Source organism: Haliaeetus albicilla, chromosome 22, assembly GCF_947461875.1.
Source record: "Haliaeetus albicilla chromosome 22, bHalAlb1.1, whole genome shotgun sequence".
Taxonomy (NCBI): Eukaryota; Metazoa; Chordata; class Aves; order Accipitriformes; family Accipitridae; genus Haliaeetus; species Haliaeetus albicilla.
This window is the reverse complement of record NC_091504.1, coordinates 15,699,085-15,725,398: the sequence shown is the minus strand read 5'-3', so window position 1 is coordinate 15,725,398 and position 26,314 is coordinate 15,699,085. Positions and strand designations below refer to the sequence as shown.

General features: G+C 41.0%; 2 protein-coding genes across 15 annotated transcripts in view; one reads left to right on the top strand and one right to left on the bottom strand.

Moving 5' to 3' along the window:
• Nucleotides 1-16,437, bottom strand: part of ABCC1 (ATP binding cassette subfamily C member 1 (ABCC1 blood group)) — a 62,953-nt gene extending 46,516 nt beyond the window's left edge. For 2 of the 3 annotated variants that reach the window (XM_069810025.1, XM_069810027.1), the window contains exons 1-4: nt 16,244-16,436; nt 3,016-3,192; nt 2,118-2,243; nt 619-756 (exon numbers count right to left, since the gene is read on the bottom strand). In XM_069810025.1, the coding sequence (XP_069666126.1) occupies nt 619-756; nt 2,118-2,243; nt 3,016-3,192; nt 16,244-16,291 (489 nt within the window). In that variant the 5' untranslated portion in view covers nt 16,292-16,436. Of the gene's footprint in view, nt 1-618; nt 757-2,117; nt 2,244-3,015; nt 3,193-16,243 lie in introns of all 3 variants that reach the window. The other variant, XM_069810026.1, reaches the window with a different exon arrangement.
• Nucleotides 16,438-20,259: 3,822 nt separating this feature from the next.
• Nucleotides 20,260-26,112, top strand: CEP20 (centrosomal protein 20). 12 transcript variants are annotated; one of them, XM_069810015.1, is made up of 5 exons: nt 20,260-20,342; nt 20,864-21,061; nt 22,252-22,336; nt 23,256-23,345; nt 25,551-26,112. In XM_069810015.1, the coding sequence occupies exons 1-5, from the start codon at nt 20,315-20,317 to the stop codon at nt 25,552-25,554; spliced, it is 405 nt and encodes a 134-aa protein (XP_069666116.1). In that variant the 5' UTR covers nt 20,260-20,314; the 3' UTR covers nt 25,555-26,112. The 12 variants fall into 12 exon arrangements, with proteins under 12 accessions (XP_069666116.1, XP_069666115.1, XP_069666114.1 ...); XM_069810014.1 differs by having other exon boundaries at nt 23,253-23,345; XM_069810013.1 differs by having other exon boundaries at nt 23,206-23,345.
• The last annotated feature ends 202 nt before the right edge of the window (nt 26,113-26,314 follow it).

The window sequence follows — 26,314 nt, the reverse complement described above, 5'->3', positions numbered from 1 at the left end:
ACAGAAATCAAAGCACAGGGACAGATGGACACACTCCCGCACACACCCACCAGTGAAACCCCACTCTCAACAGCTGAAGACAAAAGTTGGCTGAAAGTCCTCAAAATTCACAATATGGCTTAAAGGTTTCAAGAAATAAAAGCAATATGCCACTTTCAGGCAGCTCCACAATTAATCTGATATTTGTATAAAGCAGACTGACATAAAAATATTTCACTTGTACACTTTCATTTTTGTCTCAGCAGATGAGACCACATTACCATCAAACCAAGTGTTTCAGGAAATCCACCGTATAATCAACAGGAAGACGACGTAAACTCCCAGAACAGTTTCATATCAAAAATTATACACTTTTATTGTACTCAAGCAGACACATCACCTTTCTGGAACAGCTAGCAGAATTTTCTTAGCAACTGTTGCTACAGTTAAGATCACTATGAATTTCACTAGCATTTCAAAACAAGAGCCATTAAGTCTTGCTTGTTTTGCTTTTAGAACCCAAGGAATGAAGGTACGCTGAATGGATCATTAACTAACTTGGCATAATCAGCAAGCAACTACTCTATTACTGCAGCATTTAGGATTATTTTCAACTGAATGAGGCTAGCAATCACTTACCGTATTTAAGGCATGTATTATTTTAGATCTAAAAACCACAGTGGCACATGATAACGAGATGAGCCAGAAAATCGTCATTACGCCTGAAGACTGGACTCCTTTTATTCTTTCATATTGTATTAAAAATGTGGCAAGTAACTGTGGACAAATAAGATAAAAATATATTCACAAGCTTTAAGTTTTACAACATGTTACACACATACAAGGTATTGCGTGCTTGTAAGTGTGCTTATTTAACATTTCAAATCCAGTGTCTCCCAGACATTCTAACACCAAGAGATTTTAAGTGTAATTCAAAAAGATGTTTAAATAGGAAATTCTTCGGAGCAGTAAAGATAAGAAGTGGACAAAAAAGGGAAAAGGAATACATACTACATCAAAGTAAATGACCACATACACAAAAGCACCATCAAAAGCCGCCAGTCTTTATTTCTTTACTTTTCTGGTTCTACATCACAAATCAACATGCAATTATAGCAATGCTATATCCTTCCCAAGTATTTCCTGACTAATTCTTTCTATTTTAAAAAGATTTCTTTCCATACAAGCCACAGCACCAAACACTGACCAAATATTACCCTATTTCTGTATTTTGTGTGTTTTCAGAGTCCTTTAGGAAGCTGGTACAACTTAGTAATCTCACTTGGCTGCTGCAACACGCATTTTCAATTAGCCTAACAAAAGCTTGACAACTGCATTATTAAATGACCACAAAGTATTTAACAGCTCTTGCATCTGTCAGTATGTTTCAGGCCTGTTAGGTTTTTTTGGCTTGGTTTTTTTGTTGTTATTGCTGTTGGGGTGGTTGCATCCCATCCCATCCCCCCCTCAAGTATCATGTTTAATCACTACCATTCCAAGTCTAATAAATGTAAGGCAACTGACAATGAATTAATAGCAAGGCATTTTCCTTGAAATGCAGGCTGCAGAGATACTGGTGTGAAAGTAGACAATACTTGCACATTTAGGCAGAGAGAGTTAGCTGGGAACACCTATGTGCCTCATGTCACATTTAAGACTTTCCACCATGCCATCAAATGTAACAAAGAAAAGATGCACTAAAGAACGTTACATGGCAAGAGAGTTTGTAGTAAGATACTTAATAATGTGATGCGCTCGACAGTCTTTTACCAAGTTCAGTGTGATTTGTACTATCTAGGTTTAATCAGTTCTCTTGACTTGATTCCTCCACATCATGCTCAAGTCAAGCTATCAAATGAATGGTAGCTCAAGCCCAAAGTAAGACAAGACAACTAGCACGGGCTTGTGTGCCAACATGCAATGCACTGAGCACAGCTGGGTTGGGTTTTGGGGTTTTTGTAATTTTTTTTTATTAAAAGAAAGTGGACATTTCAGAGTCAATATTTCACAGTTCAACTGCAGATTAAGTCTGTATGTAAAGACTGTAGCTTAAATAATTACAACACTTCGAATAATACTAAGATACATGTTATTGCTTAAGGCTTTGCATGAACAAAGGCCGTAACAGAAGAACTTACCATAGTTATACCCAATACTGTAGGCCTAACGAGAAAAAACGGAGCTCGAAAAATATTTTGACTTCTTTCCCGGAAAGAGTAGAAAAGGTCTGCCCAGCAGACTATCCACAGTATTAAGCCCAAAGCCTGCAATACAAAAGTGTATTTCATACATCAGTTCACACAGATTAGGCAGCACTATATATACATGAACACTAGATGTTATGTGTTAGTAGAAGAGGAGTCGTAATCAGATCATCTCTTTTGGGCAATTCTACAACATGCATAAAAGAACAGTAATTTGGCTTTGCCTATTGGATCCCCACTAGAAGAAAAAAGTTTACTAATTTTTAGTACCATATAATTCAGTATCTTATGAAGCAGAAAGCTGGTGAATCTCACTCATGAATAACAGATTGCAGAGACAAAAACTGTCCAATACACCACGCTATTATAGTCCTTCTTAAAACTTCTCACTTATTCTACAGGGGAAAAAAAAAAAGTAAGAAAACTTTAAGTACCTATTTCACAATAGAAGTGGAATAGAACACCTGCAGCAGCTGTAGAAATCTATGCTGTGTAACTTAAGAAGCTGACAGGATAAAAAGTTCTTTATATTATTGAAATAAAGGCCTCAAGATCAAGTTGCCTTAAAATAGTCTTCTCCAACTGGTCTTACAAAGGATTTGCATGCTTTTTTGCTATGTCAGAGTAAATTTCAGAAAGCCTACCAATAAAAGGGCAACAGAAACACTCAAGGCTTGGAAATCAAACACAAGTAGGACAAGTAGGTTACAGCCGAAGTGCGCACACAGACCAAGACTGATGCTCAACAAAAATAGCGTGCTAAAACATAGCTGAAAATAGGTTCAAACTTCCAGATAAGCTTAGTAAGTTCAGATTTTAAAAAGTCACGTACCGTTTTGGCTTTGTTGAGATTTGACATTTGTATGTATCCCCTGTCATGACAACGAAGGTATAGGAAGTACACTGGGAAGCAGACCCATAGATAAATGCAAGGAATCCAGACCAGGACTGTGTTCTGAAAGCATTGGGTGAAGTCTGGATTTTCTGTGTGCCATGTCAGATTCCAATCCTGTGGAGAGAAAATGGATCAAGTTAAAGAAAAAGCAAAACACAGAACTTCAGTATTTAAAAAAATAAATAGCCACTATCTGCGTTATTTTGTATCTCCTCTTGTGTATTCATTTATACTTGTATTAAACTGGCTCCATTCTGTGATGTATCTAATTTTAATGCACTTTTTGTAGATCAGAAGTTTTAAACCTTCACAAGATTACATTACTGTCACTTTTGTTGGTTATATACAGCTACCACAACACATACATCACTCAGATGTAATACTGGGATCTTTAACAGTATTAATCAAGGATTTTTCACATCATCATTGAAGAATAACATGACAATGCTATCTATCTCCCATTATAACCACTGTGCATGTATGTATAAATACTCGGATACACTGCATTCCCAGATTTCAGTGTGGAGACATTATTTGGCACACAGTAAAAGTAAACAGCACAAGACAACATCACCTCACTATTTGTAAAGTAGTCTCATAGCTCCCAAGCTGTCTGCAGCAAACACAGTTGAGACTTCCTGGTAATTCATAACAACAGGGCATAGAACTAAGCAAAAGGCTCGCCCTTGCAGCCCATTTTCTACTCAACAACAGGAAAATGTAAAGCAATATAATTCGATGTTTTCCTATTTCTCCCAATACCATTCTCAAAAACAAGATAAACCACCATACAGGATAAACCAAACCAAAACCGACACAGTAATAAAAATGTGATCACCATTTCCATTACTGGTATGAGGACTATTTACAATGACAGGCTATTTAGTAAAGCGAACTTTCATAGCATGTTTATGATTGGCTTGAGTTAGGGAAATCTCTTGCAGGAAATTTTACCTTAAAATTACTGACTTTGCTGTAAAAATTATCACAAGGGAAACTTCCTCTCAAGTGCTGTAGATTTCTGACTCTCCAACAGAATGATGCAATACACAGATATTGCTGCTGCAGATGGACAGCAATGCAACAGTCGAAGCATAGCTCACAGGCTTCTGTTTAAAAGCCACACAGCCAACAGTAGCAGTCCCATGCCCAAAGGCTTGTTAACTATAGTGTCATTTTCAGTTGCAAAGCATTTTTTCAGACTGTTGCACAGCTTACAACTGCACAGAATACCAGTACCACTACTGGGACATAATGGTAGTCAGTAATCCTTTTCCTCTATAAAAGCCTGAGCTGGTCACAGAAATTAGTGCCATTATCCACATTTTATAGATGAGGAGACAGAACCAAAAGGAGCTGTAGTGCCTGCCCCCTCTATTCCAACATAAAAGCTGGAAACGGATCCCACTGCTCCGAATCGCCACACTTTGATCCTTATCTGTCCCCCTTTTCCACTGATTAAACAGTTCCAAACACAAAGAGAAGAAAATAGATCTAAGAAGAAACAGAATATACAATTTGCAAAAATTTCACCTTGAGGCTAACCAGACATTATTTTATCATAGAGCAGATTTCCCCTTAAATTGACCATTCCGTATTAAGTTGTTTTGTTGTTTAAGGAAAAAAAAAAAAAAAACAACAACAACAAACCCAACTTCTTAACATATTAACAAAATTTTTTTCCTTCCCCACTTCCCTCTCAATTTGTCAGAATCTAGGACTTCTTTCTCGGTTAGATACAAGAGACAGTATGCACAGAACACACAGCTGTTATTTTTCTCCTCTAATTCCACAGCATTCTAAAAATTCTTCTCACTTCATATAATTTTTAATTTGTCAGTTAAAAAAATAAATAAATAAAATCTCCAAACTTAATACAGCCAATTCAAGGAAATTAACACTGGCAGAGCAAAAAAATGCCCGATTGTGTTTTATTTAGTGTATCTACATAGGAATCACATAAGTTGTTCATAAGGCAGCAGCTGTGAGACCCTGTGGGCAAGCTACAAGCTTATTAAGTTCCCTGACTGTGTAACATCATCAGAAATTTCAGCCGAGTCATCCTTACATTTAGCCATTGCACAAATATTTTTGGCTTCCTAAGTCCCAGCTGCTCTGCTCCAGCACAACAGCCAAGAAAAAGTCTCATGACTCTGCAGAACAGTTTACAATTCACAAATTAAGATAGTTAATATGATTATACAAGTAAATTGACAGGATGTAATCAGCTTTACAACAAACAAACAAGAGCATTGACATCATTTTATCCAGTAATTTTTTTTGAGATCTACACACTGCTTAAGAAAGTTACTACCTGCTTTTTCAGTGTTTTTAAATGCTTGCTGTAAAATGAATCAGGCAGTTACCAGAAAGGACAGAGCAGCTAACACACATCACTGCCACGTGGCTAAATAAAAGAAATAAGTGCTGTACGCATGACTGCTATGCATATTGGCTGGAGGATATTCTAAAAACATGTGCAATCTTTCATTTGACTCTCATATTTGCAAGTTATCTGGAGGTGTTTCTGCATGAAAGGCAAGAGAGTTACAATGCAATGGTACTTCAGGGTTAAGAACAGGAAGTGGGGACAAATTGGCAGTTTGGGGTAACATTCCTGCTGCAATTTAACAGCTACAGCAACATCAATGTATCTTCTTTCACATTTTTCCAAGATTTGATCCAGAGGCAGTTGATATCAAATAGGAGTTTGCTTAGCTTAAATACACTATTCTTCTCTGTACAAGAGAAATAGCTACATACAGGTGAGGTGCAGAAGTCCCTGCCATTTTACATTCATTTCAGGTGACAAAAGGTGAGGAAAGCATGCATTAAGAGATACACCTGGTGGTATTCTTTCCTTCTGATTCCCTAGGTGCAGTTCTCTCAGGCTATGTCTACACAAGGCAGTAGCACAAACAGGAATAAAGCTGTAGACCCAATACTTGCTGCTGAGCACCCATTGTCCTTACAAGATGACTTTCACTCAGGTTCACAAGAAACAAGTTGCAGGGTCCCCTGCAGACTGACCAGACTGTCCATAGGCCACTGGAGCACATTTCCCAGTTAATGCCTGTCCAAAAGGTGCTTGGTCCACTCTTAAGTGAACCAACAAGCAGGACAGGGGACTGTCAGGAGGTAAATCAGAAGCAGGCTCCCAGTCTGAACTGAGATGTTAATACTCTCAGTGGGCAAAGTCAAGAGGAATTAAAACCATTACAAAAGAAAGGCATACCCTAAGTTCTGCATGGACGATACCACACCTTTATGAGGTTCAGTTGTGGCTGGAAAGCATGTCACTGTCATCATGAAACCAACATGTATTCATACTTAAATCACAATGTTCAGTTACACAAGTCTGGAGTAGTTCTCTAGTTCTGCCAGTTTAAACTACATGCTTCTCCTTTGCTTTATATAAACGCAGTTGCAGAGTTTTATTTTTTTCAGCACAAACCAAAGTTCTTAACAGATCGATGCAGAAACATTCAGTGAAGCTGACCTTTGTATTTAACAGACATTAATTAGCAAATTAATGACATTTTTTCTGACTCAAGTTTTAGAAACACTATTTTAGCAAGTTCTTTTAAAGCACTAAATTGCCCCATTTTCACATTTCAAAGATTAATAAAAATTTTCACTCTGACTGATCAGCTAACCCTTCCACTTTGCAAGAGCATATCAAGTGACAGAGATCCAAGTATCCATTGAAAGCCCACACAAACTAGCAGCCTCCTGCCATGAAGGAGGAGGAGGAAAAAAGGGGTTAGGTCTATAGCTATTAGATTGTATAATCTGGAAGCAGCCTGCTATGACTGCAGGAATCCACAGGAGAAGAATCAGTGTGATCCTTGTTCCCTTCTTGGTAGATGCTGAGAGAGATGAGATCTGCTGTTGGCTTAGTTTTAGTCTTGTCCAGAAGAACCACATCTCAGATGTTAAAGTAGTTTCAGGTTGGGTTTTTTCTCCTTTTAAAATCCCTGGACAATTTTAAAGTTTCCCAGAGTAGAAAATGGATATTTTTAAATTTATCTGACCTATTTCTCAGTTTTCATTTCCATCCCCAGCACTGTGGGTGAAAAAAATACCAGCCCAGAGTTTTTGTGCCCAATAGCACATTTTCTCTTATGACACAAAAAGGCTTCCTATCACATTTGAAGTGAAACCTTCTATCTCCAAGAAGAGCACAAAAATTCCTTGCTGTTCCCCGCAATTACATGGATCCCCACAATTACATGGATCTATTCACAGGTAAACCACTTCTTTAACAGTGCATAAACCCTAGGAAAATAAAGAACTGTATTAATTCCCATCTAAAATTTCAGGAACAGGCAAGATGAAAACATTGGCAGTAGGTCTGTAAGACAAAGTTGCGACACTAAAGGTAAGTTATTCTGCTTCTGCTGAGGGAAGGAAGACTACAGGGAAGCTGTATGCCTCCAATGTGCCTTATGTGAGGAATAACAGTATTTGACACTGGACAGGACCTTGTGGCTGGCTGCCTCTCTCCTGGCAGCCAGGAAAGGCTGTTAAGTGAGCAGCCAGCGGCCGCCTGTTCTCACATCAATAATCCTACTTGACCCACAGCACATTTTAAAATTCTCGCTGGCAGAAATAGAGACACCAAAATTGATCGGTTTCAATGCCTGCTGTGCTCAAGTGTGCTGGAGATGCAGGCTGCCAACCACACTGTTAAATCCACCTGCATGAACCAGCTGTGACTGAAAAATGACTTAAACATTACCACACACCTATGTAAAAAATTACATTACAAAACCACCCTGTAATCTTAATATCATGGTCAACACCCACTCCTTCAAATGGAGTTTAACACTGACATCGGCGTGTACCCAGTACTTCAATATTGCCACAGAAGAACCACGTCCTTTGTAATACAAAAATATAGTTTCTCAATCTTATTTTCCTAACAGTAAAAAACTTTTTTCATTCAGTGCAACTCTTACATTTATTAGAATGCAAGTAATTAGATCTCTCAGGCACTAACACCGTAATTGCAGGTGACAACTTCCGTTATGGTAGTACCACCACTTTCTCATTGAAATAGGAAGTCTCACAATCTGGCAGCTCTAGACAGCGTATTAAAAAATTCCCCAGTGTAGCACCTATAAACCCATGAGCTGACTCAACCATTCTCCCTCAGATGCCATGAGGCCATCGGCCTTTAGCTTACACTATCTAGGACAGCAAATTTCCTGCCTGCCTCTCCCCAGATAGGAGATTTGCCTGATCTGGCTGAGCCTACAGCCTCAGAGGAGCTACTAGCATCAGTGGACAACGCGGAGGGGGGGGTGTGCAGAAAAGGACCTCTCCCTCTAGGGCTGGTTTAAAGGAACTCTGACTTTGCTTTTTAAGTCCCTGATATCACCATTCTCCATTAAAAACAATAGCAAAAAGAGTGACACTGTTGACCACACTGAGAATTAAGGAAAAAAACGAACTACAAAGTGATCCAGATTTTGCAATAGGTTAGAAGGAGGTGTTTTCAAGTGATGAACTGAAAAGAGCTCTCCAAAGTTACTCAGCTTGCCAAGTTAAGTTTTATTCAATTTAGCTTCAGAAGTTTTGAAGAAATACTGAAATAGTGTTCTCAAAACACTGTAAATATAGCATATGTATTCTGTCATTCACATTTTGGAGTCAGATCATGAAACGTGCTGAATCTCACCATTTTGCTAAGAGCATATTTAGAACAGAGCTGACAACAAGCACAGTCATACACAATCTTCACCAGCATAACTTTTGCTCTGTTGTGCTTACTGTTCAGGCTAAATCACAAGAGGCAACAGGTTGATAAAACAAGCAACAGATATTCATACAAGAAAAATACTCCAGAACTCCCACAAAAAGCAGCAGAAACACCTACACTTGCAGCTCTCCTGTCTGCTCAGCGATATTCACAGAAACAAGCAGCAGACAATAACAACATCCCTAACAGTGGCAAACAAGGCACTAAATGAGGTATATGACACTACAAGCAACCATCACAAACTTCCTATTTACAAGTCCTTTAAAAATACTATGCATATTATATTGAAATTATTTCAGAAAAAGTACTACTTGCGTTAAAGGATCCAATGGCTGTAGAATCAATTCCAGATGAAGTAGCATAATATACAAAGACAAACACACCTTCCCACCTTAGTCAACATTTATCTCCCCTAGCTTTTTTTCTTAATTAATAGGAAGTTACCCAAAATGCACAGATCTTTGCTGTGACACAAGGTAGTTGTTGTTCTTGCAATTGAAGTTAGTGCAGAACATGCAAGTAAAATGGTACCTTCACTGCGATGCATACAAAGTGAGCTCATGGTGCATTTAAATAAAGCTTTCAATATACTGCCAATTCCTTTGAAGACCTATACTAACCACATGAAATTAATGGTTTACTGGTTTATTGTATCATTTAAGGGTGTACTCTGCAAACAGGAAGTAGAAGAAAAATATGAAATGCTCACACAGATTTTACAATAGTATCTTTCCAACAGCTACTTCCTATGCTTAATGAAAGACAGCCAGGAGTGATTTTTTTTGTTTCTAGAACACACAAAACCCGGATTCTACTAAAAAGTAAAAGCCACATAGGCAAATACTTGAACTCACTCCCAGACCTCCACAAACTCTAAAAACTACCTCTGCAAGGACAAATGACAGAATTATGCTCCTGCACGTAACTACACCACTCACCAGAAGCAGTGGAACAAATGAACATAGAGTGTGCCAGACTGCTGATTTGGGAAGAGACCTCAGGATTTCCCTTAATGGTTACACCTGAGGATAGGTGCTCATATCACCACAAAGTTCTCAGACACTTCTTCAAGCCAGTAACGGCCCACTTAGATCAATAAGTTTCTGCCTTTTTGTTCTTCTACTGCCACAAAGGTGAAGTAAGAAACATTAATGGTAATGACCACATTGGGCTGAAGAATTAGATTCAGATCTCCAACTCTCGTGGAGATCACATTCACCCAAAGAAAAACCATAGTTTTGGGGTTTGGGTTTTTTGTTTGCTTGGGTTTTTTGCTACAGGAGAACTAAACTTACCATGCAACTGAGGATCACCTCCTCTTTCTTGATACTAGAGTCTTGGGCGGGGGGGGGGGGGGGGGGGTCACCAAACAGTGAGAACACAAAACATTTCTCCTCATAAAACCATGAATGGAACAAAAACACTGCTACTAAAACTGAAGTTCATCGGTTAAAATGTTAGTATCAGTCAGGGGAGCCAGGAACAAATAACAGTTTAGCAAAAGTTCCAAAAATACAGGTCTCCAATTAAGATTTTGACTTGTAAGTCTTGTGTCTGAATAAAAAGCCTTAAATCATTCACAAGCAAGCCTCCCAAAATACCACGTTCACACCAAGAACTCAGACTGGGGAAGAGATCATGCCCCTTCTTCCTTTGTTTGAAAGTAATTCTGAAATCTAAGCTTTATTCTTACAGTCTCTTAACATTGTCACATGACAAGGCTGTTAGAGCAAGAGGGGGAACATTTAAAAAATAAATAAATAAAAAAATCACATAATAAACAGGGGTCCTAAAATTTTTTAATCATTTCTATAAAGATGATGTAGGGGGAAAAACATCAGTAAGTGTTTCTAGTGACAGGGAAATACCCTTAATTTCTCATAATGTTTTCTATTAGAAATGGTTTTAGCAAGACCAAGTTCTCAACAGTAATGACTTATATAATGCAGATTTGACTTGTTAACACAGCCAAGAAAAAGCCTCTACCTTCAATACCTGGTCCTGAACTTAAATCAGGTGTCTGCACCTCCTTGTCCAAAACCCAAACATCGTATTTCCTAATGTTTACAAAGAGTTGAAATCCCTTGTTATAGACAGCACTGCATCAGCTGAAACTGTGGGTAAAATAAGGACAAAGTGTGTTTTGCCTTTGTTTCCCTTTAGCCTAAAATAAGAAGCTGGTGCTAAAAATAAGAAGCTGTTGCTAATAAGTTGCCAGAGAAAGGAGCACCTGCAGCTGTGGAATTTACAAAAACTGATCTTATTAATCCAAGAAGCTAAAAGCCACTGAACTATGGCTATTTTTTTGTGTCAGGGAAACATATGACAGACTACATCAACACTTTCAAAATTAAGATGTTTAGTCTCTTTCTACAGACATAACGTTTCCGTACCCTGCCATGTCTGCAAGTACCATGAGACAACATTTGGCCACATGACAACAAAATACCTTCCATTCACAGTTTCAGAATCAAAAGGATGGTTTTTACCCTTCTGTAAAGCTTTTCACTGAAATCACTGTTACTTAAAATGATATAGGAAAAAGATTCCTGCTCTCATCTCCTTTTTGCACCAAAACCAGGACTTTTGCTTAATAATGCAACAGCCTATATATCGAGTTCAAATCACTATGGGAAATTTGAACATACCTCGGTAATAATCTTACAAAGGGACTAAGATAATAGCTTGAATTGGGATAAACTGTATCCAAAGCTACCACAGATGCAAACAGTGAGAAAACAGTAATGCAAGGAATTCCGACTCTATTAAAAGTAAGCAAAAGGTCAGTAGCCAGCAGTAGGCTTTTTAGAGATGTGACCCAGAATGACTTCAGTGCAACCCAGGTTAACCTTCACTTAGTCCCAGTATAGCACAGCGTTTCAATGTAAACTGCATTGTAACTGCACGGCACAGCACAATTTATTCAGGCATTTTGCTGGATTTTTTTCCTCATTTAACTTTTCTGAGCAACCTTGAACTGACAGCTGCAGATTGACAGGTCGTGTGTTAAGAAAATCCCCATCAACAACAGATTATCAGGCTTCATTTTCCTGTATTTCCCCTAAATTGATCTATTCTAGATCAAGAGAGATAAGTTTAATATCTACTATGTAAGTTTAATTTCTATGCAAATTTTGACCCTTGTTCACATGGCCAACAAAAATGGTTTATGAGTTTAGATGAGAGAAAGCTGACAAATAAGCCTCTGGCTTTCACTGCTAAAAAAATCCAACAACAGCCAAGCCATGAGAATCAGGCAATCAGCTGTTAATTATAATAAAGGTACTGTCTTGTGTAAAGCTTTTTCGTTTTAACACTCTGCTGCTGCTCCTCCTCTGTTCCAAATGCTGTCTACATATGACCTTCCCATGTCAGCAAATACAAGTAGTTTTCTGATCTGCATACTCTTTTAAACTGTGGTCACAAATGCATTCATAAACTTGATACATTTACAACTAAAGGAAGAGTCTAAACTCTAGTTTTTATCACGCTCACTCAGCACCATTCTCATAGCACCTCAAACTCCCTCCCTAGCTCTGCCACGAACACACTGAAAAAGCACCAATGACATATTTTACAGTGCAAAAAGCTACAGGGTTCCAAGATATGTTCTAATTTACTGCTCATCTAATGCATGAAAAGTATAAGCCACAGAACTTCAGAACATGAAATTACTCCTTACATAAATAGTCTTGTTTTCCTTCAGAAGTCTATTTCAGGAAAACTATCAAGTGTCCCAGTGTCTTCATAAACAATATAAGCATAGCAGCTGTTTACATCACAGAGTATCACTTCACAAATGTCAGCTAATCATTATAATTAATTAAAGAATATTGATTTTTTTTTTTCTTAGTAAAATCCTGTCAAGCCACATTATAGTCTTAAAGATCCTAACATCTCTGCAACCACCTGAGAGAGGCTGGTGGATCTCCCCTACCTACAACAATGTCAACCCAAATACAAAACATAATGCCTTTGGACAAATGGTCAAGAAAATACATTTATTAAGGCAGACAAAACATGCTTGAAAACCTCAGACAGAACTCTACACAACAGCAAGGGAAGCAGAGACCAATCCCACCAGTTGGTCCCTGGATTTTGCATGTGAGGCTCTGCCTCACCTTTTCTCATCCATTCTGTTTATCTCCTGTAGTTTGGTTCCACATGACGAAGTGCTAAACCTAGAACAGTGTTTGGATGCAATTTCTTTACTGACAGAGAAGAGGCTCCACAAAAGCTTTCTGCACCAACAGGAAAGAAATATGCCTGGGTTTACACGGGCAGACACAACTTGAATCATTATAGAACTCTAGTTTTCAATACAAAACAGAGGAGATAAAAACTTGCTTTTTCTCCTAGAAGCGAATGGAACTACTTGCTTTCAATCCTTCCTCAACAACCAAAAGCCCAACTAGAAAAACGTGGAAAAAAATTTCCACTAAGTTCCCACTGAGATAAAGAAGAATTAGAGTTAACTTCTATCCTAATTATCAATTTTTAAAAAACACAATCTCTTTGCCGGTGAAGAACGTGATAGGGGCTTATATAAATAGAAGCCATTTCCCTCACATCCCCTTAAGTGTAAGCAAGGACCTCAAAAGTTTCAGATTCTATTTGACTTACAATGAATGAATAACTGAGAATTCCTGTAAAACCTAGCAGAGCACTTGCGGGGAAACTGTAAGGAACTGCTTAGTGTGAACTTGCTTCTTCTTTCATATCTCCTACTCCTTTTTCATAAAAGCCCTATTGGGGGGGGGTCAGCCTTGAAAACTCAAGGTGTCACAAAAACTCTTAACCTCTTCAGCAATTTCAAACATGCAAAGACTTCTCTAAATGTGAGACTGCATAGTTTACAAGGTCAGAAAAATTGAAACTACCCCAAAATTTTATTCAGAAGAAAGGAAAACCAGCAGACTATTTAAAAATGTAACTGCACTGAGACCACTGATTTTGTGAGTGTGCACATATCCAGAGAGCTAGGTCAGCAGGCCAAAGTATACAGTAAGTTCTGTATCTGCCTTCAGACTTAACCTGGTTACGTAGAATAACAAAGTTCTTCACCCCACTTTACTCTTTTTTTTTTATTATTATTATTTTGGTGCCCTGGTATTGAAGCACACACTCATACCCTAGTAATACTCTAGGCAAAGCTATTTCAGCATGTCAGGTCACAAAAAAGTTTTCCAGTTTAAACAGGCCCTTAAAGTCACTGAACTAAAATCCAGGTAATACAAAAATGTTACCCTTGGCCCACCAGGGCTTTTAAAAGTTTTTATTGTCAATCAACAGCTATTAGTCAATAGTAACTTTATCTTACATAGCAGTAACTTTCTTTATATTATAGATGGGATACTTGTTCTGAGATACTCAGTGATGCTAAAGAAAGCAAGGATGAAAGAGTACCCTTCCAAAAAAGGCTGTCTGGTTCAAAGGAAGCAAGAACCAGTTAAGTTCTGTAAGCAAATCATCAGTGAAGTTAGTACGCTGAATGAGGACACAGAGATAGGTTAAACGGGGGGGGGGGGGGGTGGGGGGGGGGGGAGTGAAGAAGAAGACAGCAAACTTGCTTGGGCTGTTGACCTTTCAGAGCGAGTATTAAATAAAACCAACCTGATTAATTCTCAGACAAGAACTTCCAACAGTAACATTCCTTGGGTATGCAAACTAGAAAAATCCCAGCCAGCAAAACTTAAGAAGATTAGCATACAGTCTTTAAGGGTCCATTAGGTACTTTCAACCTGCAAAATCTCCCCCACAATTTAAAACTGAGTTGCCCCAAACTCAGCACCACCCTTGACAGAAAACACATCTCTTCCTTGAAGCTGAGTTTGCCAGTGCCAGGAAATCCCACTGCTCCACTAGCAAGGCTTCAGCACGAGCCAAAACAGCTGATGCACCCATATAGTTCACCCCAAGTATGCAACAACATGTGCCACCAGGTATCTAGCTATCACCCAGCTCCGAGAAGCACAAGAGTGCAGACCACAAGACATGAAGGACAGTAGCATGCACACACAGGTGATAGCTAGAAGCCCAGCGAAACACTGCATATACATAGGCATTTTCTTAAAACCCATTACAACTTCAGCTTCAAATAGTAGCAACAATGGAAATACCAGAAGATGAAGCAGCCAGAGTATCCATAAGCAATGCAAAAGCAGGTTAACAGTCACTTTTGATCAGTTGGAAAAGCTAAGTATCTTAAAGTCTTAATATCTGCTGAGTAATATCTTAATGGTTCTTGAGACAAATAGTACAATGGCATTTGTTGAGTCATCTCTTTTCTTTTTTTACTGGTAAGGCAGCTCATTAGCTCAATACTATTTGGGAAATAGCCAATGAATACGCGAGAAGTTCTTTGAACAGTCTAAGAAAATCCACATTGTCCTCTTACCAATACGTTGCCTTCAGTAGCTCTCACCCCACTTTTTTTTTCCTAACTTCCAGCTCTCTCTCCTCCCTTCCTCCACACAACCTCCTTCTCCATACAACCTCTTATCCTCCTTAGAAGGATTTTCACTACCCTCCTGCCCTCCCAGGGGCCTCACTGCTGCCAGCACCTGTGTGCTTCTGCAGAGAAACCCTGTGTCTCAGCTGAGCAAGACCCCACACTGCAGCATTTCCACACCACTCACCTTTGCGTAGCTGGCTTTCAGTTCACGCACAGCAGGCTGCGCTCACCACTCTTCATTAAGGAAGAGCGAAAACACACTCACCGCTTTTCATTAAGGAGGAGCGAAAATGTGGCTATGCAAACATGCGATACAGCTGCTGGCCTGCAGAAAACGTGTCTCTGGCCTCCTTCACAGGACAGCACGCCACTCTTCAGTACGACGGCAGCTGTCAGTCACCGCTATTGTTATCACCCGCACAGCCCCCAGTAACGCAGACGAGCGGCCAAAGGCGGTAAGCAGAGACTGCTCCGGTCAGTCGGGAACTCGCTTCCAGTCTCCCAGGCAAGCGCTCACTCACCAGTTCCCCTCTCGAAGCCCTTCCTCGCCGGAAACCCCGCACACGAGGCACGCCAGCGCCCGCTCTGCGACCCGAGCGCGGGGACATCGCACCCAGCCGGAGACCAGCGAGACGCCGGCCACGGCCCTGCCCCTCCACCCAACCCGCGTCCGCTTCGCCCCGACGCTCCCGCACGCCCGCCGCCGCGGCGGCGAGCGGGGCTGGCGCAGGGCCGGGGCCGCGCCGCAGCCCCCCGCGCTCTGCCCAAGGGGATCGCCGGAACGGGAGGCTCTCGCTCCCCCGCCGCCGGGAGCGGCCCCCTCGGGCTCCGCCCGGGGCCGGCGGCCCGCGACCATCCCCGTCCCACCCGGCTCCGCGCCATCCCTCGGTGCCGCCGCCGGCAGCCGCCGCCGAGCCGAGACCCCGCGGCCCCATCCCGCCGCTCACCCAGAAGGGCTCGTGGGCGTCCGCGCTGCAGAAGCTCTCGATCCCCATGGGGCGCGGCGAGGCGACCGCGGGCGACCGCGGCAGCGCTGCGCTTCCCCCTCCGCACCTCTCCCTGCCCGGGCGGCGGCGGGCGGAGACGGGCCGGCAGCGCCAGCACGGTGCCCTGATTGGCTCCGCGGTCACGGGGATGCCGAGCCCCGGCGGCGGCGCCGCCGCCGCCCGCGCTGCGCAGCCCCGCCTCGGCGGGGGCGGGGGCAGGCGGCGCGGCGCGGCCCGGGCCGCCCGGGCGGCGGCGGTGTCCCGCGGGGCGCCCATCGCCTCCGCACAGGCGGCGAGCCGCGCCCCGGTGGGGGGCGGGGGTCGGGCCCAGGAGGCTGCGAGCTCGGCCAGAGCCCAGCGCGTGCCTTTGCTCAACACCGAAATCCCCCGCGGCGTAACGGGGGCGGAAGCACTGCCCCCCCCCCCGCACCTCCGCCTCGCCTCCCTGCCCGGGTCGGCTGCCCCCAGCAGCCTCCCGAGTCCCGCACCTCCCGCGGACCGCGCCTACCCGCCGAGCTCGACCGGAGCCACCAGCGGACATCACGGCATCCCCGTGCCCGTGACACTACTCCGGCCCCTGGGCACAGGGACCCCACGCAGCCCGGGTGGAGAGGCAGCGCAGTGCCTCTGGCACCCGGGAGAGGCACCCGGGCCCCGCGGGACAGAGCCAAGGCCCCGTCCTCGAGGAAGGCCGCAGGGAAAGCCTGGGCTCACCTTCCAATACTTCACTTTTCAACGCGAACCAGTTAAACTGGTTTCAAGGCCTTGAACTGGTTCAAGTTGACTAGCATGAACTGAACCAAACCAACTTCATCCACAACCAAAACATGTACTAGTTGAAATAACTGCGCTGCCCCTGTGGTTGCATTTGGTTGTGCCTCACGGTGCACTCTTCGCATCCTATTTAAAATGCATAGGTTAAACCCACAGACAGCATCGGTGCTCAGCTGACTATCTAAGGTACTAGAATAGACCAGCTGGAGTACAGATGGCACATATGTAGAAATGGCATCATACGCTGCAGGGAAGAGCAGGGTGGTTACATGCTACCCTACAGTAACATCTGAAAGCTTTAATCACAGGAGTTACATAAAGAACCTCCATTTAAAATGTTCTTTTGCATCCAGAGCAATTATGGTAACAGACAAATTCTCTGTTAGAAGAGAGACAGGTCTCATTTGTCCAATGTATAACTAAAAAGCAAGCATCACGCATACAAAAAACGTATCACAGACTGCTTCTTTACGCACCTGCATGCCTTTGCTGCAGTTTCAGAGCTGTGCTGGTGGCTGGCTGCGGCCAGACTGTCCATCCGACTGCAGCATTTCTGGTCTGTCCCCCCCTGGCTGTCTCACTCCCAGGGTGTCAGGTCAAGGAGCAGCAAAAGCAGAGTTCAGGCCATACCGAGGTCACGTATGCTGTGATGAACCTAGCAGAATCATCACAGAAAGATCAAACCAAAGAAATTGGGTGTTGGAAGCTATACAAGTTTCTGTCAGTTTAACCCACCCATACCTTAGTTCATACCATGTTAAAATCTTTATAATATTGCAGGAGAACAGCTAAATGTTGGAAGTCTGATTCCCCTTATTTCTCTTAAGAATATTTCTGTCCTGTTTTGTGCACTTTCTACATTCACCTTAAAATCATATTAAATATCTTGGTGGGCTGGTTTTTGATGTCTCACCACGACTCCTGTTGAAAAGGTTACATCACAGTTTCCAACATCTGTTATCCTACTGCCCCTCAGCTGTAAGGAATACTTTTTTTCTCCTGGCTGCTCTGCAGCACATATAAACAATAATAGCTCTGACAATTAATACAAGCTATCCCACAGTTAAGTTGGAAGAGCTTTTCTTTATTAATAGTGCTATTAATAAAATAGTAAACCAGAAAAAAGTGCTAAATAGATAATACAACCTCTAACAGCTTACACTTTTACACATATTCTGTGTGCAATAATAGAATATAAACTTACAGTTGAAATGACACAGCAGAAAATTATTTAGGATGTAGAGATCATATGCAGGGATTATTCTAAACAAGAAGACAGTAAATAAACATGAAGTGAGGAGGGTCAATACATTTTTACCCACACATGTTTTTCTCCAGACACTATTGTATGCTAAAAGACTAACAAAACTTAAGTTACACTTTCAGGATTCAAACTTTCCAATTGCTTCAATACAATAATTTTTTTCAGCCTCAAACTGTCCCTGTACCAATGGTCACAAACCAAGATAATGGTGTTTCTCATTCAATAAAGATACTTGGATCTGTACCTCAAATTAGTTCCCTTCAAATTATTCCATCTCCTTCCCTTAGAAGCTCTAAGCAACAGCAACAACAACAAAGATGTAAACCAAAGTGCAGTCAAAATGCAGAGTAAGTAATTAATGTGAGGGGAAGCAGAAGAGTTCAGAAGCAAAATGTAACAGACTCAAAATATTTGTTGTAGAGGAGAAAACCCAGAACTCACATAAGCTCAAACCTGCAAAGAGATACAAAACCGCATCTCACGGTACCAGAAAGTCACTGAATGTGGATTTCACAAACCGTCATTATAACAGCATCTTTTCAAAGGCAAATTAATACATAAAATAGGAAGTGCAATCTTATATAAAAAGGCATTTCCTTGCAAATAGGAAAAAAATAATTCTCTTTTGGATTCTGAACTTGGCTTTGTAAGATACAAATTAAAGCTGGTTAGGAAATACAGGGTGGAAAACAGCAGCAACTTACCAACTGGAAATTAGGTGTAATAGAACAGTGACCCACAACAGCATGGAGAAATCTGGAAGGATGCAGAGAAAAATGTTTTGACCGTGAGAACACCATGCATGTTAAAAGTAAGCAGTCATTCATCACCAGAGTTGCAGTAGGGAACTGGGTAGCAGACTTAGGATAGACAGGCACTTACTGCTGCTGACTCACTAAAAGTTACTACTACGTAAAAGGAGCAGATTAACTTCACTATTACTTCTAAAGATTTCTTTTTCCTGAGTTTTATTTATTGCCTCCTGCCAGAGATTCTTTGGAAGCGCATAGTATAAATGTTTGCTTTGAGAAGAAATGTAAAAAACCCAAACAAAAAAATCCCAGCAAAAAAACCCCACCCTACACTTCAGGGCCATAAGTGGTTTACTCCTTAAGACGACTCACATTTTCCTTCAGGCCCAAGCAGGTTGCTCCATCTGGACCATGACAAATCCACCTTGGCTGAACTTCCTTTGGGAAATACTTAATACATTCACAAAATAAACACTGTCGACTCATCCCAGCAACATGAAGCACACTCGCATGCCTGCAAACACACCAGGGATCCTCACAGACTTGCAAAACACCCAGTATACGGTTACATTTTGGCAAGTCCTTTTAATTAAAAGCTCATCTTTGGCGAGTCCTTTTAATTAAAAGTTCATCTTTCAGGTTCTCAGTACAAAACTCCTCTGCTACACATCAGGGAGAAACTCTTACTCATTTTCCATATTTCCTTTCTTTCCTTTCTCCCCCCCGATAAAGCACATTGATAACCTTTGAAATTAGAGAGGAGAGACAGCACAGCAACCCTGGAGCGCCGTCCGTTCCCCCCCTCCACAGCTGACAGGACTGAACCACGGGCAGGCACAGGCAGGATTTCGAACGGTAACTCCATGTGAGCCACGCAGGCACTACCAATTATTTTATCCCGGCTTGACCTTGCCAGCGGACATCCTGGCAGCACAGGGGATCGCCCCCGGGCTGGGGAGTCGCTCCCTGCGCGGGGGGACCCCGGCTGCCCGCCCGTCCCCTCAGGCGAGGCCCTCCGGCCCCGCCTCAGGGAGCCCGCGGCCCCGCCCGCGAGCCGCGGGGAGCGCGCCCTCCCGCGTTCGAACCGCCCGCACCGCCCGCCGGCGCCGTCCGATTGGCTGGCGCGCGCCGAGAGGCGGGGCCGGCAGGCGCCGGCTCCCGCCTGCCAGTACTGCGCCTGCGCCGTGGCCGCCTGCCGCCGCCGGGCTGTCGCATCCGGGTCCTTGGCGCGGCGGTTGGGCGATGGCGACGGTGGCGGAGCTCAAAGCAGGTGGCGGGGGCCGAGGGGTGCCGGCGGGGGCGGGGAGCTCCGCGGGCGGCACCTCAGACCACCGAAAGGGCGGGCAGCCGGACTTTCCTCAGACCCCCGGCGGCCGGTTGGGTCTCGTAGTACCCGCGGGCGCTAATGGGGGCCGCCGGCTCCCACACCGCCCGTAGGGGAGCCGCAGGAGAAAGCTTCCTAAGCCTCCACCACACAGGCGGGCTGCCCTTGTTACTTACCTTGGTCTGGTGTTCACTCGTTAAATGCCTCTTGGTGCAGTAACATCCCACGTCTAGATGGGAGAACTTGCTAGAACGTATGTTTCCTACTTAAAAAAAATTAAAAACTAAGCCTTCGAATGAGTCACAGTTATATCTGTAACGTTCCGACTGTTGTCACCTACTGGCATATGCACAGGTGCAGATATCTTATCTTCGTTTCACAGTGAATATGCCGAAATTATATCGTCGATGATAAATGCTGCTTGAGTATGTTTGGCTTTATATTAACAGATCTTTTTATGGTAATAGTTTTAAAGGACACACTGGAAAAAAGAGGTGCTCTTGGGCAAATAAAAGCAAGGATCAGAGCTGAAGTTTTTAATGCACTGGACGACCAAAGTGAACCACGGCCACCACTGTCTCATGAAAATCTCTTAATTAACGAACTAATTCGTGAATACCTGGAATATAACAAATATAAATACGCAGCATCTGTTTTAACTGCAGGTATTGGGACTGAATTCTTGTTGTCATCACTATTAATAGACATTTACTGTTTGCTTGAGTAATTCTGCTGATACTATGAAATTAATAAGTGGGACCAAGCTGCACAATCTTGTCTTGCCTTGGAAATAAATAAGATACTAACACTCTCTCCACAGCTTTACTTGCAGCATTAAGCCAAATCAGGAAAACTTACCCTTTGCTTCTTATCCTTGAGGTAAATGCTTTGACAGAGCAGTTGATGCAAGAGCAAGAAAACTTGCTAGCAGCCTGCAAAATCAAAATACCTTTCTTGAAATATCTGCTTTTGTTTTGGAAAATGGCTAACAATATTTTTAAAGAATATATCCTTTTTTTTTCTCATTGGCATTTGGGTAAAATAGAAAAATAGAAATCCTACAAATGAATAAAATTTCTTTGAGGAATAATTTAAACTAAACTAATATGTACATAAAGCAGTTGATAGTCTGAATTACAGCAATTCTGGAAATTCGTGCATCTAGACTGTATCAGAAATTGGTTAGATGTCCTCAGCTTAAATAACAAAAAAGAATATGAAGAAGTTCCATATTTTTTAACAACTGTAGTTAAGTATTACTGTTACTGGCTGTGCTAAAATACTAATATTTGAGAGCTGTTTAGACTACAACATCTAAGTGGTAGCCATAATTTGTACGGTACAGCACTTATTTTTGCAGCTGTTGCTAATTTGTATTTGAAATGTGAAGTTCTGTAGTTGTGCTTAGATACAGTAATTACATTTTCTATTTAATAATTTTATATCTTTCACTCTATTAAAATTACAGGTGGAAAGGTTCATCTCAAGAAGAGGGAATGGAGACAGTCAGTATAGTAGTTAACATATGGAATCTGTTTGATAACAGTACTTCTTTAGAGAAAGAGTTGTTTGCCTGATTAATTTATCTTTATATTGTAAGACTTCTTTAATATTTTTATTAGATTCCTTTAGAGTGAAGATAAAAATTGTAATATGCTATTGTAAATTATATGAGTATGAAGCACTAGTGTTTAAGTGAGTTCCCTGGAATTACAGTATACTGTTAGATATTAATAGTCTAAAAGGGAGGTGTGTGCTCTCATTCTCTTTTGAAGTCTCCTGAACAGTCTTTAAAAGTTAATTGGTGATGTTTTTCTTAACAGTCTTAAGAATTTGGGGGAAATCTCTTTTCCAGAATCTGGCCAGTCTGAAGTGCCCTTGGATAGACAGTTTCTTGCCAAAGAACTGAACATAGTCGAAGATGCAAATGGAAAATCAGTGTAAGGAGTGATTTGGGAATCCACAGTGTATTCTGTTCTGCGTATATTTTTCTCTTTAGTGTTACTGTGAATCACATATAAATGTTCTTACCAGTTGAAATATGACTAGATCACAGGGCTGCTTTGACATGCTGGACTCAAACTCACAATGGCAAACATGGGGCCATTTTCAAACATACTCAAAACTAACATTTAATTCTGCCAACTCTATAGCATTCTCCATATAGTGTACTTGCACACCAAAACACAAGTCTTGCCAGTACAGTCTTCCCTACAGTCAGAAGCAGAAAACAGATATGCTCTTTGCATATCAGTGAGTTGCTTTGTAGAGCAATAAAAAGATTATTTTACTTTGAGATTAGATACAAATTCACAATGCTCCTGTATGACTGTATTAATGAGCTAGGATACTGAAGCAGGTTTAAACACGTTTGGTGTTCTCTGTAGCTTGTGCTGTCAGAATCTGTCAGGTGCTAAGGAAGAATCAAGTTTGCGTTGTGCAGTAGTGGACTGGGCTATGGCCCAGCCGAAGTCTGATCCTTTGTACTGCACGAGTGAGACTGTGGGTCTGTGTTCCTGTGCTAAGCATGTGCTGGTTCTTTACCTACAGCGGATCTGGAGCTTAGTTGAGAGTGTCTCTTAGTGCGAGTTCTTTAGGAGAGTGTTAGTGTTCAGGGTGGGCTTAGGTCTGTGCTTATTTATATAATAACACTTAGCATAATGTATTTTAAATAATTACTCTAAAGACATCTGCACATATTCTAGAAATAAACATTAAGGTCTCAGAAGTTCTGAGGAAGGGGTGGGTTTTTAATGCTCAGTATTTCATAGACTTCATAGACTGGTTTTGTCATTTCTCTCCTAAGCAGACCTCTCTTGTATGGAATTATCTCTCATTTCTTACATGGTGGTAAAGAAGAAAGTACCCAGAATACTCTTCCAAAAGTGTCTTTGCTGAATTATCCAAAGCGGAACCTTGGCAAACCACCTACCGAGAGGAATCAAAAAGGTGGGTGTGGCTATGGGGTCATTTTTGCAGAAGTTTTATCTGTGACTAGATTTTCTATATGATACGTATGCTTATAATAGCATAAACATGCAGATGGACACAGTGTACCTCCTCCTCTGTGCAAGGAATGCTTTGAGCTGACACCTCTTTTGTAAGAAAAATTCTTCAGCGGAACAGTGTTTATACCTCAAAAATACCATTAAGCTGTGTGACCTGACCATACCTTTTGCTCATGTATTCAAGAAAGGACCTACTATATCCAACTGAAGACACACCCATGATTTCTAAAACAATCTGTATATGTGCCTTTGTTTAAATATGTGACCAACTTACACCAACCCTTAGGCCTGCTTCTCTCTGCCAGTATGCTAATGGGGCAGCATACAAATCTGATTGCTCTCAGAAGTGCTTGACTGGCCTTCAAATGTGTCAGCAGTAGAACTTTTTCTCTTATATGGAAATGTATTTTATTTATAAAGCAGACATTTTTTAAAATTGCAGACAGCCAAATTTATATAATTTCTCAACAGTGCAAGGTACTGTGAAGCTCCTGTTACCTTGTGGTAGCTGTAGCTACTTGGTAGTTTTTAGAGGGAAGGGGGAAAAGCCTAATTGTTTAGCTTTATTCTCTTAAGGCTTTTGGACTGTTAAAAACTGAAAACTCATTTAAATTGGACAGCTGTGCTATTCTAATTAGTTTTGCAGTTACTGGTAAAGACCAGAAAATACTAGTATCCCAATTCTCAGTACCAGGGACGTCATCCACCAGATTGCTTTACTATTTTCCTAAAAGTTAAACTGGCCAAATCATACTCCCTTACACTATTACAAATCTGGAACGGGTCAGCTAGAGATAGTCTTATTACATTGGCAACTTAATAGAGGAATTTAACCTACATTCTCAGTAAAGTATGTTAAATAGTGAGCCTTTCTCTTTGTTTCTCATCTGGTCTAACTTACCTAATTTCTATAGGAAGTTCTTAACTCTTTAGCTGTATAATTTGTAATTTTGTATATGGGCATAAACCTTTTCTGAGGATATAATTCACATCCCATTGACTGCAGAAGCTTAAGCTCCAAGTTCATTGCTCTATAGTAGAACACTGCTAAATCTTAGTTTCCCTTTCTGGTCTGCTATTTGACTGGTTACAATTCAATGTAACTAACACAATGATCATTGGTCCAGTTTTTTCCTTCAAAGAGTCTGCTTGGCATATTACTTCACTTTCTATTGTGAGAATTTAGTACTATTACCTATTTCTTTTGTATCCAAAAATTTGAAAAATATGAGGCCTGAGATATTAGTAACATCGAAAAAGTGTGAGAGAGGTACTAAACACTTTTAACAGTTAATTCGTTGAGACAATGTTGTTCCCCTTCTGCCAGAAGAGGGGGCTGAAGAAATAAAATTGCAATACCAAAACTGCTATACATGATCTCTTTGTTAGAAAATAATTATTCCTATCAGAAATTTCTCCATTTTTAAGAACAAATTCAGTGTATACAAGAATTGTTTTTAAAGTATAACTTTGTACCTCAGTTCTGAAATTGACTCTCTGCAGGGTCACCTTCCCCTGTTGACTCCAATGTAGTTTCACATGGGGATTTAATTGTTTAGAGTTAGTTACAAAACTCAGGATTAATCATAAGACATGATAGCACATTGCTTTTTGAACTAAACAAAAATATAACAGTTTTAAGGCTTTTAACCTTTAAGTAACTATAGTCTGAAATTGCTTTCTGCATGTGTTTGTGGAATATGTTAGCAGAGACTTAAAGGCACTGGGTTTACAATACTAGTTATCTAGCTATTTTAATTAGGCTGCGTATTAAGGTAATCAAGTCCATTCATAAACTTAACCCTCCAAGTCTCATATTTTATTTTAACATGTAACTTGCTTTTCACATTAGAAATTATCTTACTTAGTTGAATGAATATTCCAGTAAACTGGTATGCAGACCAGGAATCCTGATAAAACATGTGGAACATGGTGTTTCTGTTAGTTCATTCACTATAGCTGAGTTGAATCTTTAGTAACGCAAAAAACTCTTTATCTTATACAGTTGCCTGGGAAAATATATTTGTAAAATTGCCCGTTTCCTATGATGATATTCTGTGTCAAAGTTGATAATAGTAGAAAATAACACTTATACCTTTGGATTTACAGGTGTGTGAAAATATTTATGTATGTGTTTCGTTTTCAGATAGAATTCCAGAACCAGGAAGGATGGCTGGCATGAGCATCGAAGAGCCCCTCGTTTTACAAAGTATAAACAGATGAGGTCTTTCATATGCTAATTTCTCATGTAAAGTTCTGCAAGAGTTAATTTATTAAATTCTTCTTTGCATAAATTTCCCCAATATGTCCAGTGGGACCATTTCAGCTTGTTAGATCTATCCATGAGACAGGATGGACAGGGTCATACTTACTGTCAATGAAAAAAATATTAGCAAAGGCTGTCTTCTTCTAGTGCCAATAGAAGGAAAACTGCATATGAAGTCAGATTAGTGAAGCCTGTGTCTAGAATTGGGCCTAAAAATACTGGTTTTACTTTATAAAAATTTATCAGATAACATAATTTCTGCACTTTGTTTATTGTGTTATGTCTTTGTGTGTCTTTCCTTTGTTGCCGAGTAAAATTTTCCAGTATTCTGTGTGGTATTTTGAAAGTGTTCAAACTAAGTATTTTAATCATTCTTCTTTAAAAAGAAGCTGTTGCTACTTTCGGATAAGTATGGGAAAATAAATTTGAATAGAAAAGTAAAGTGCTTTAGAGGAATAGTTGTTTTTAATTCTCCGGAAATGACTATATTTATCTTCATGCCAGCAAACAAATGAGGGTAAGTCTTTTCCATCTGGAGTTGCTATAAATTGTATTGTGTAACGCTGAGTATATGGGAGGGGAGAAGCTTCTGTTTTTTTCCCCAAATGACATGAAACTCAAAGTCAGGCAAAGCTAAAAATAAA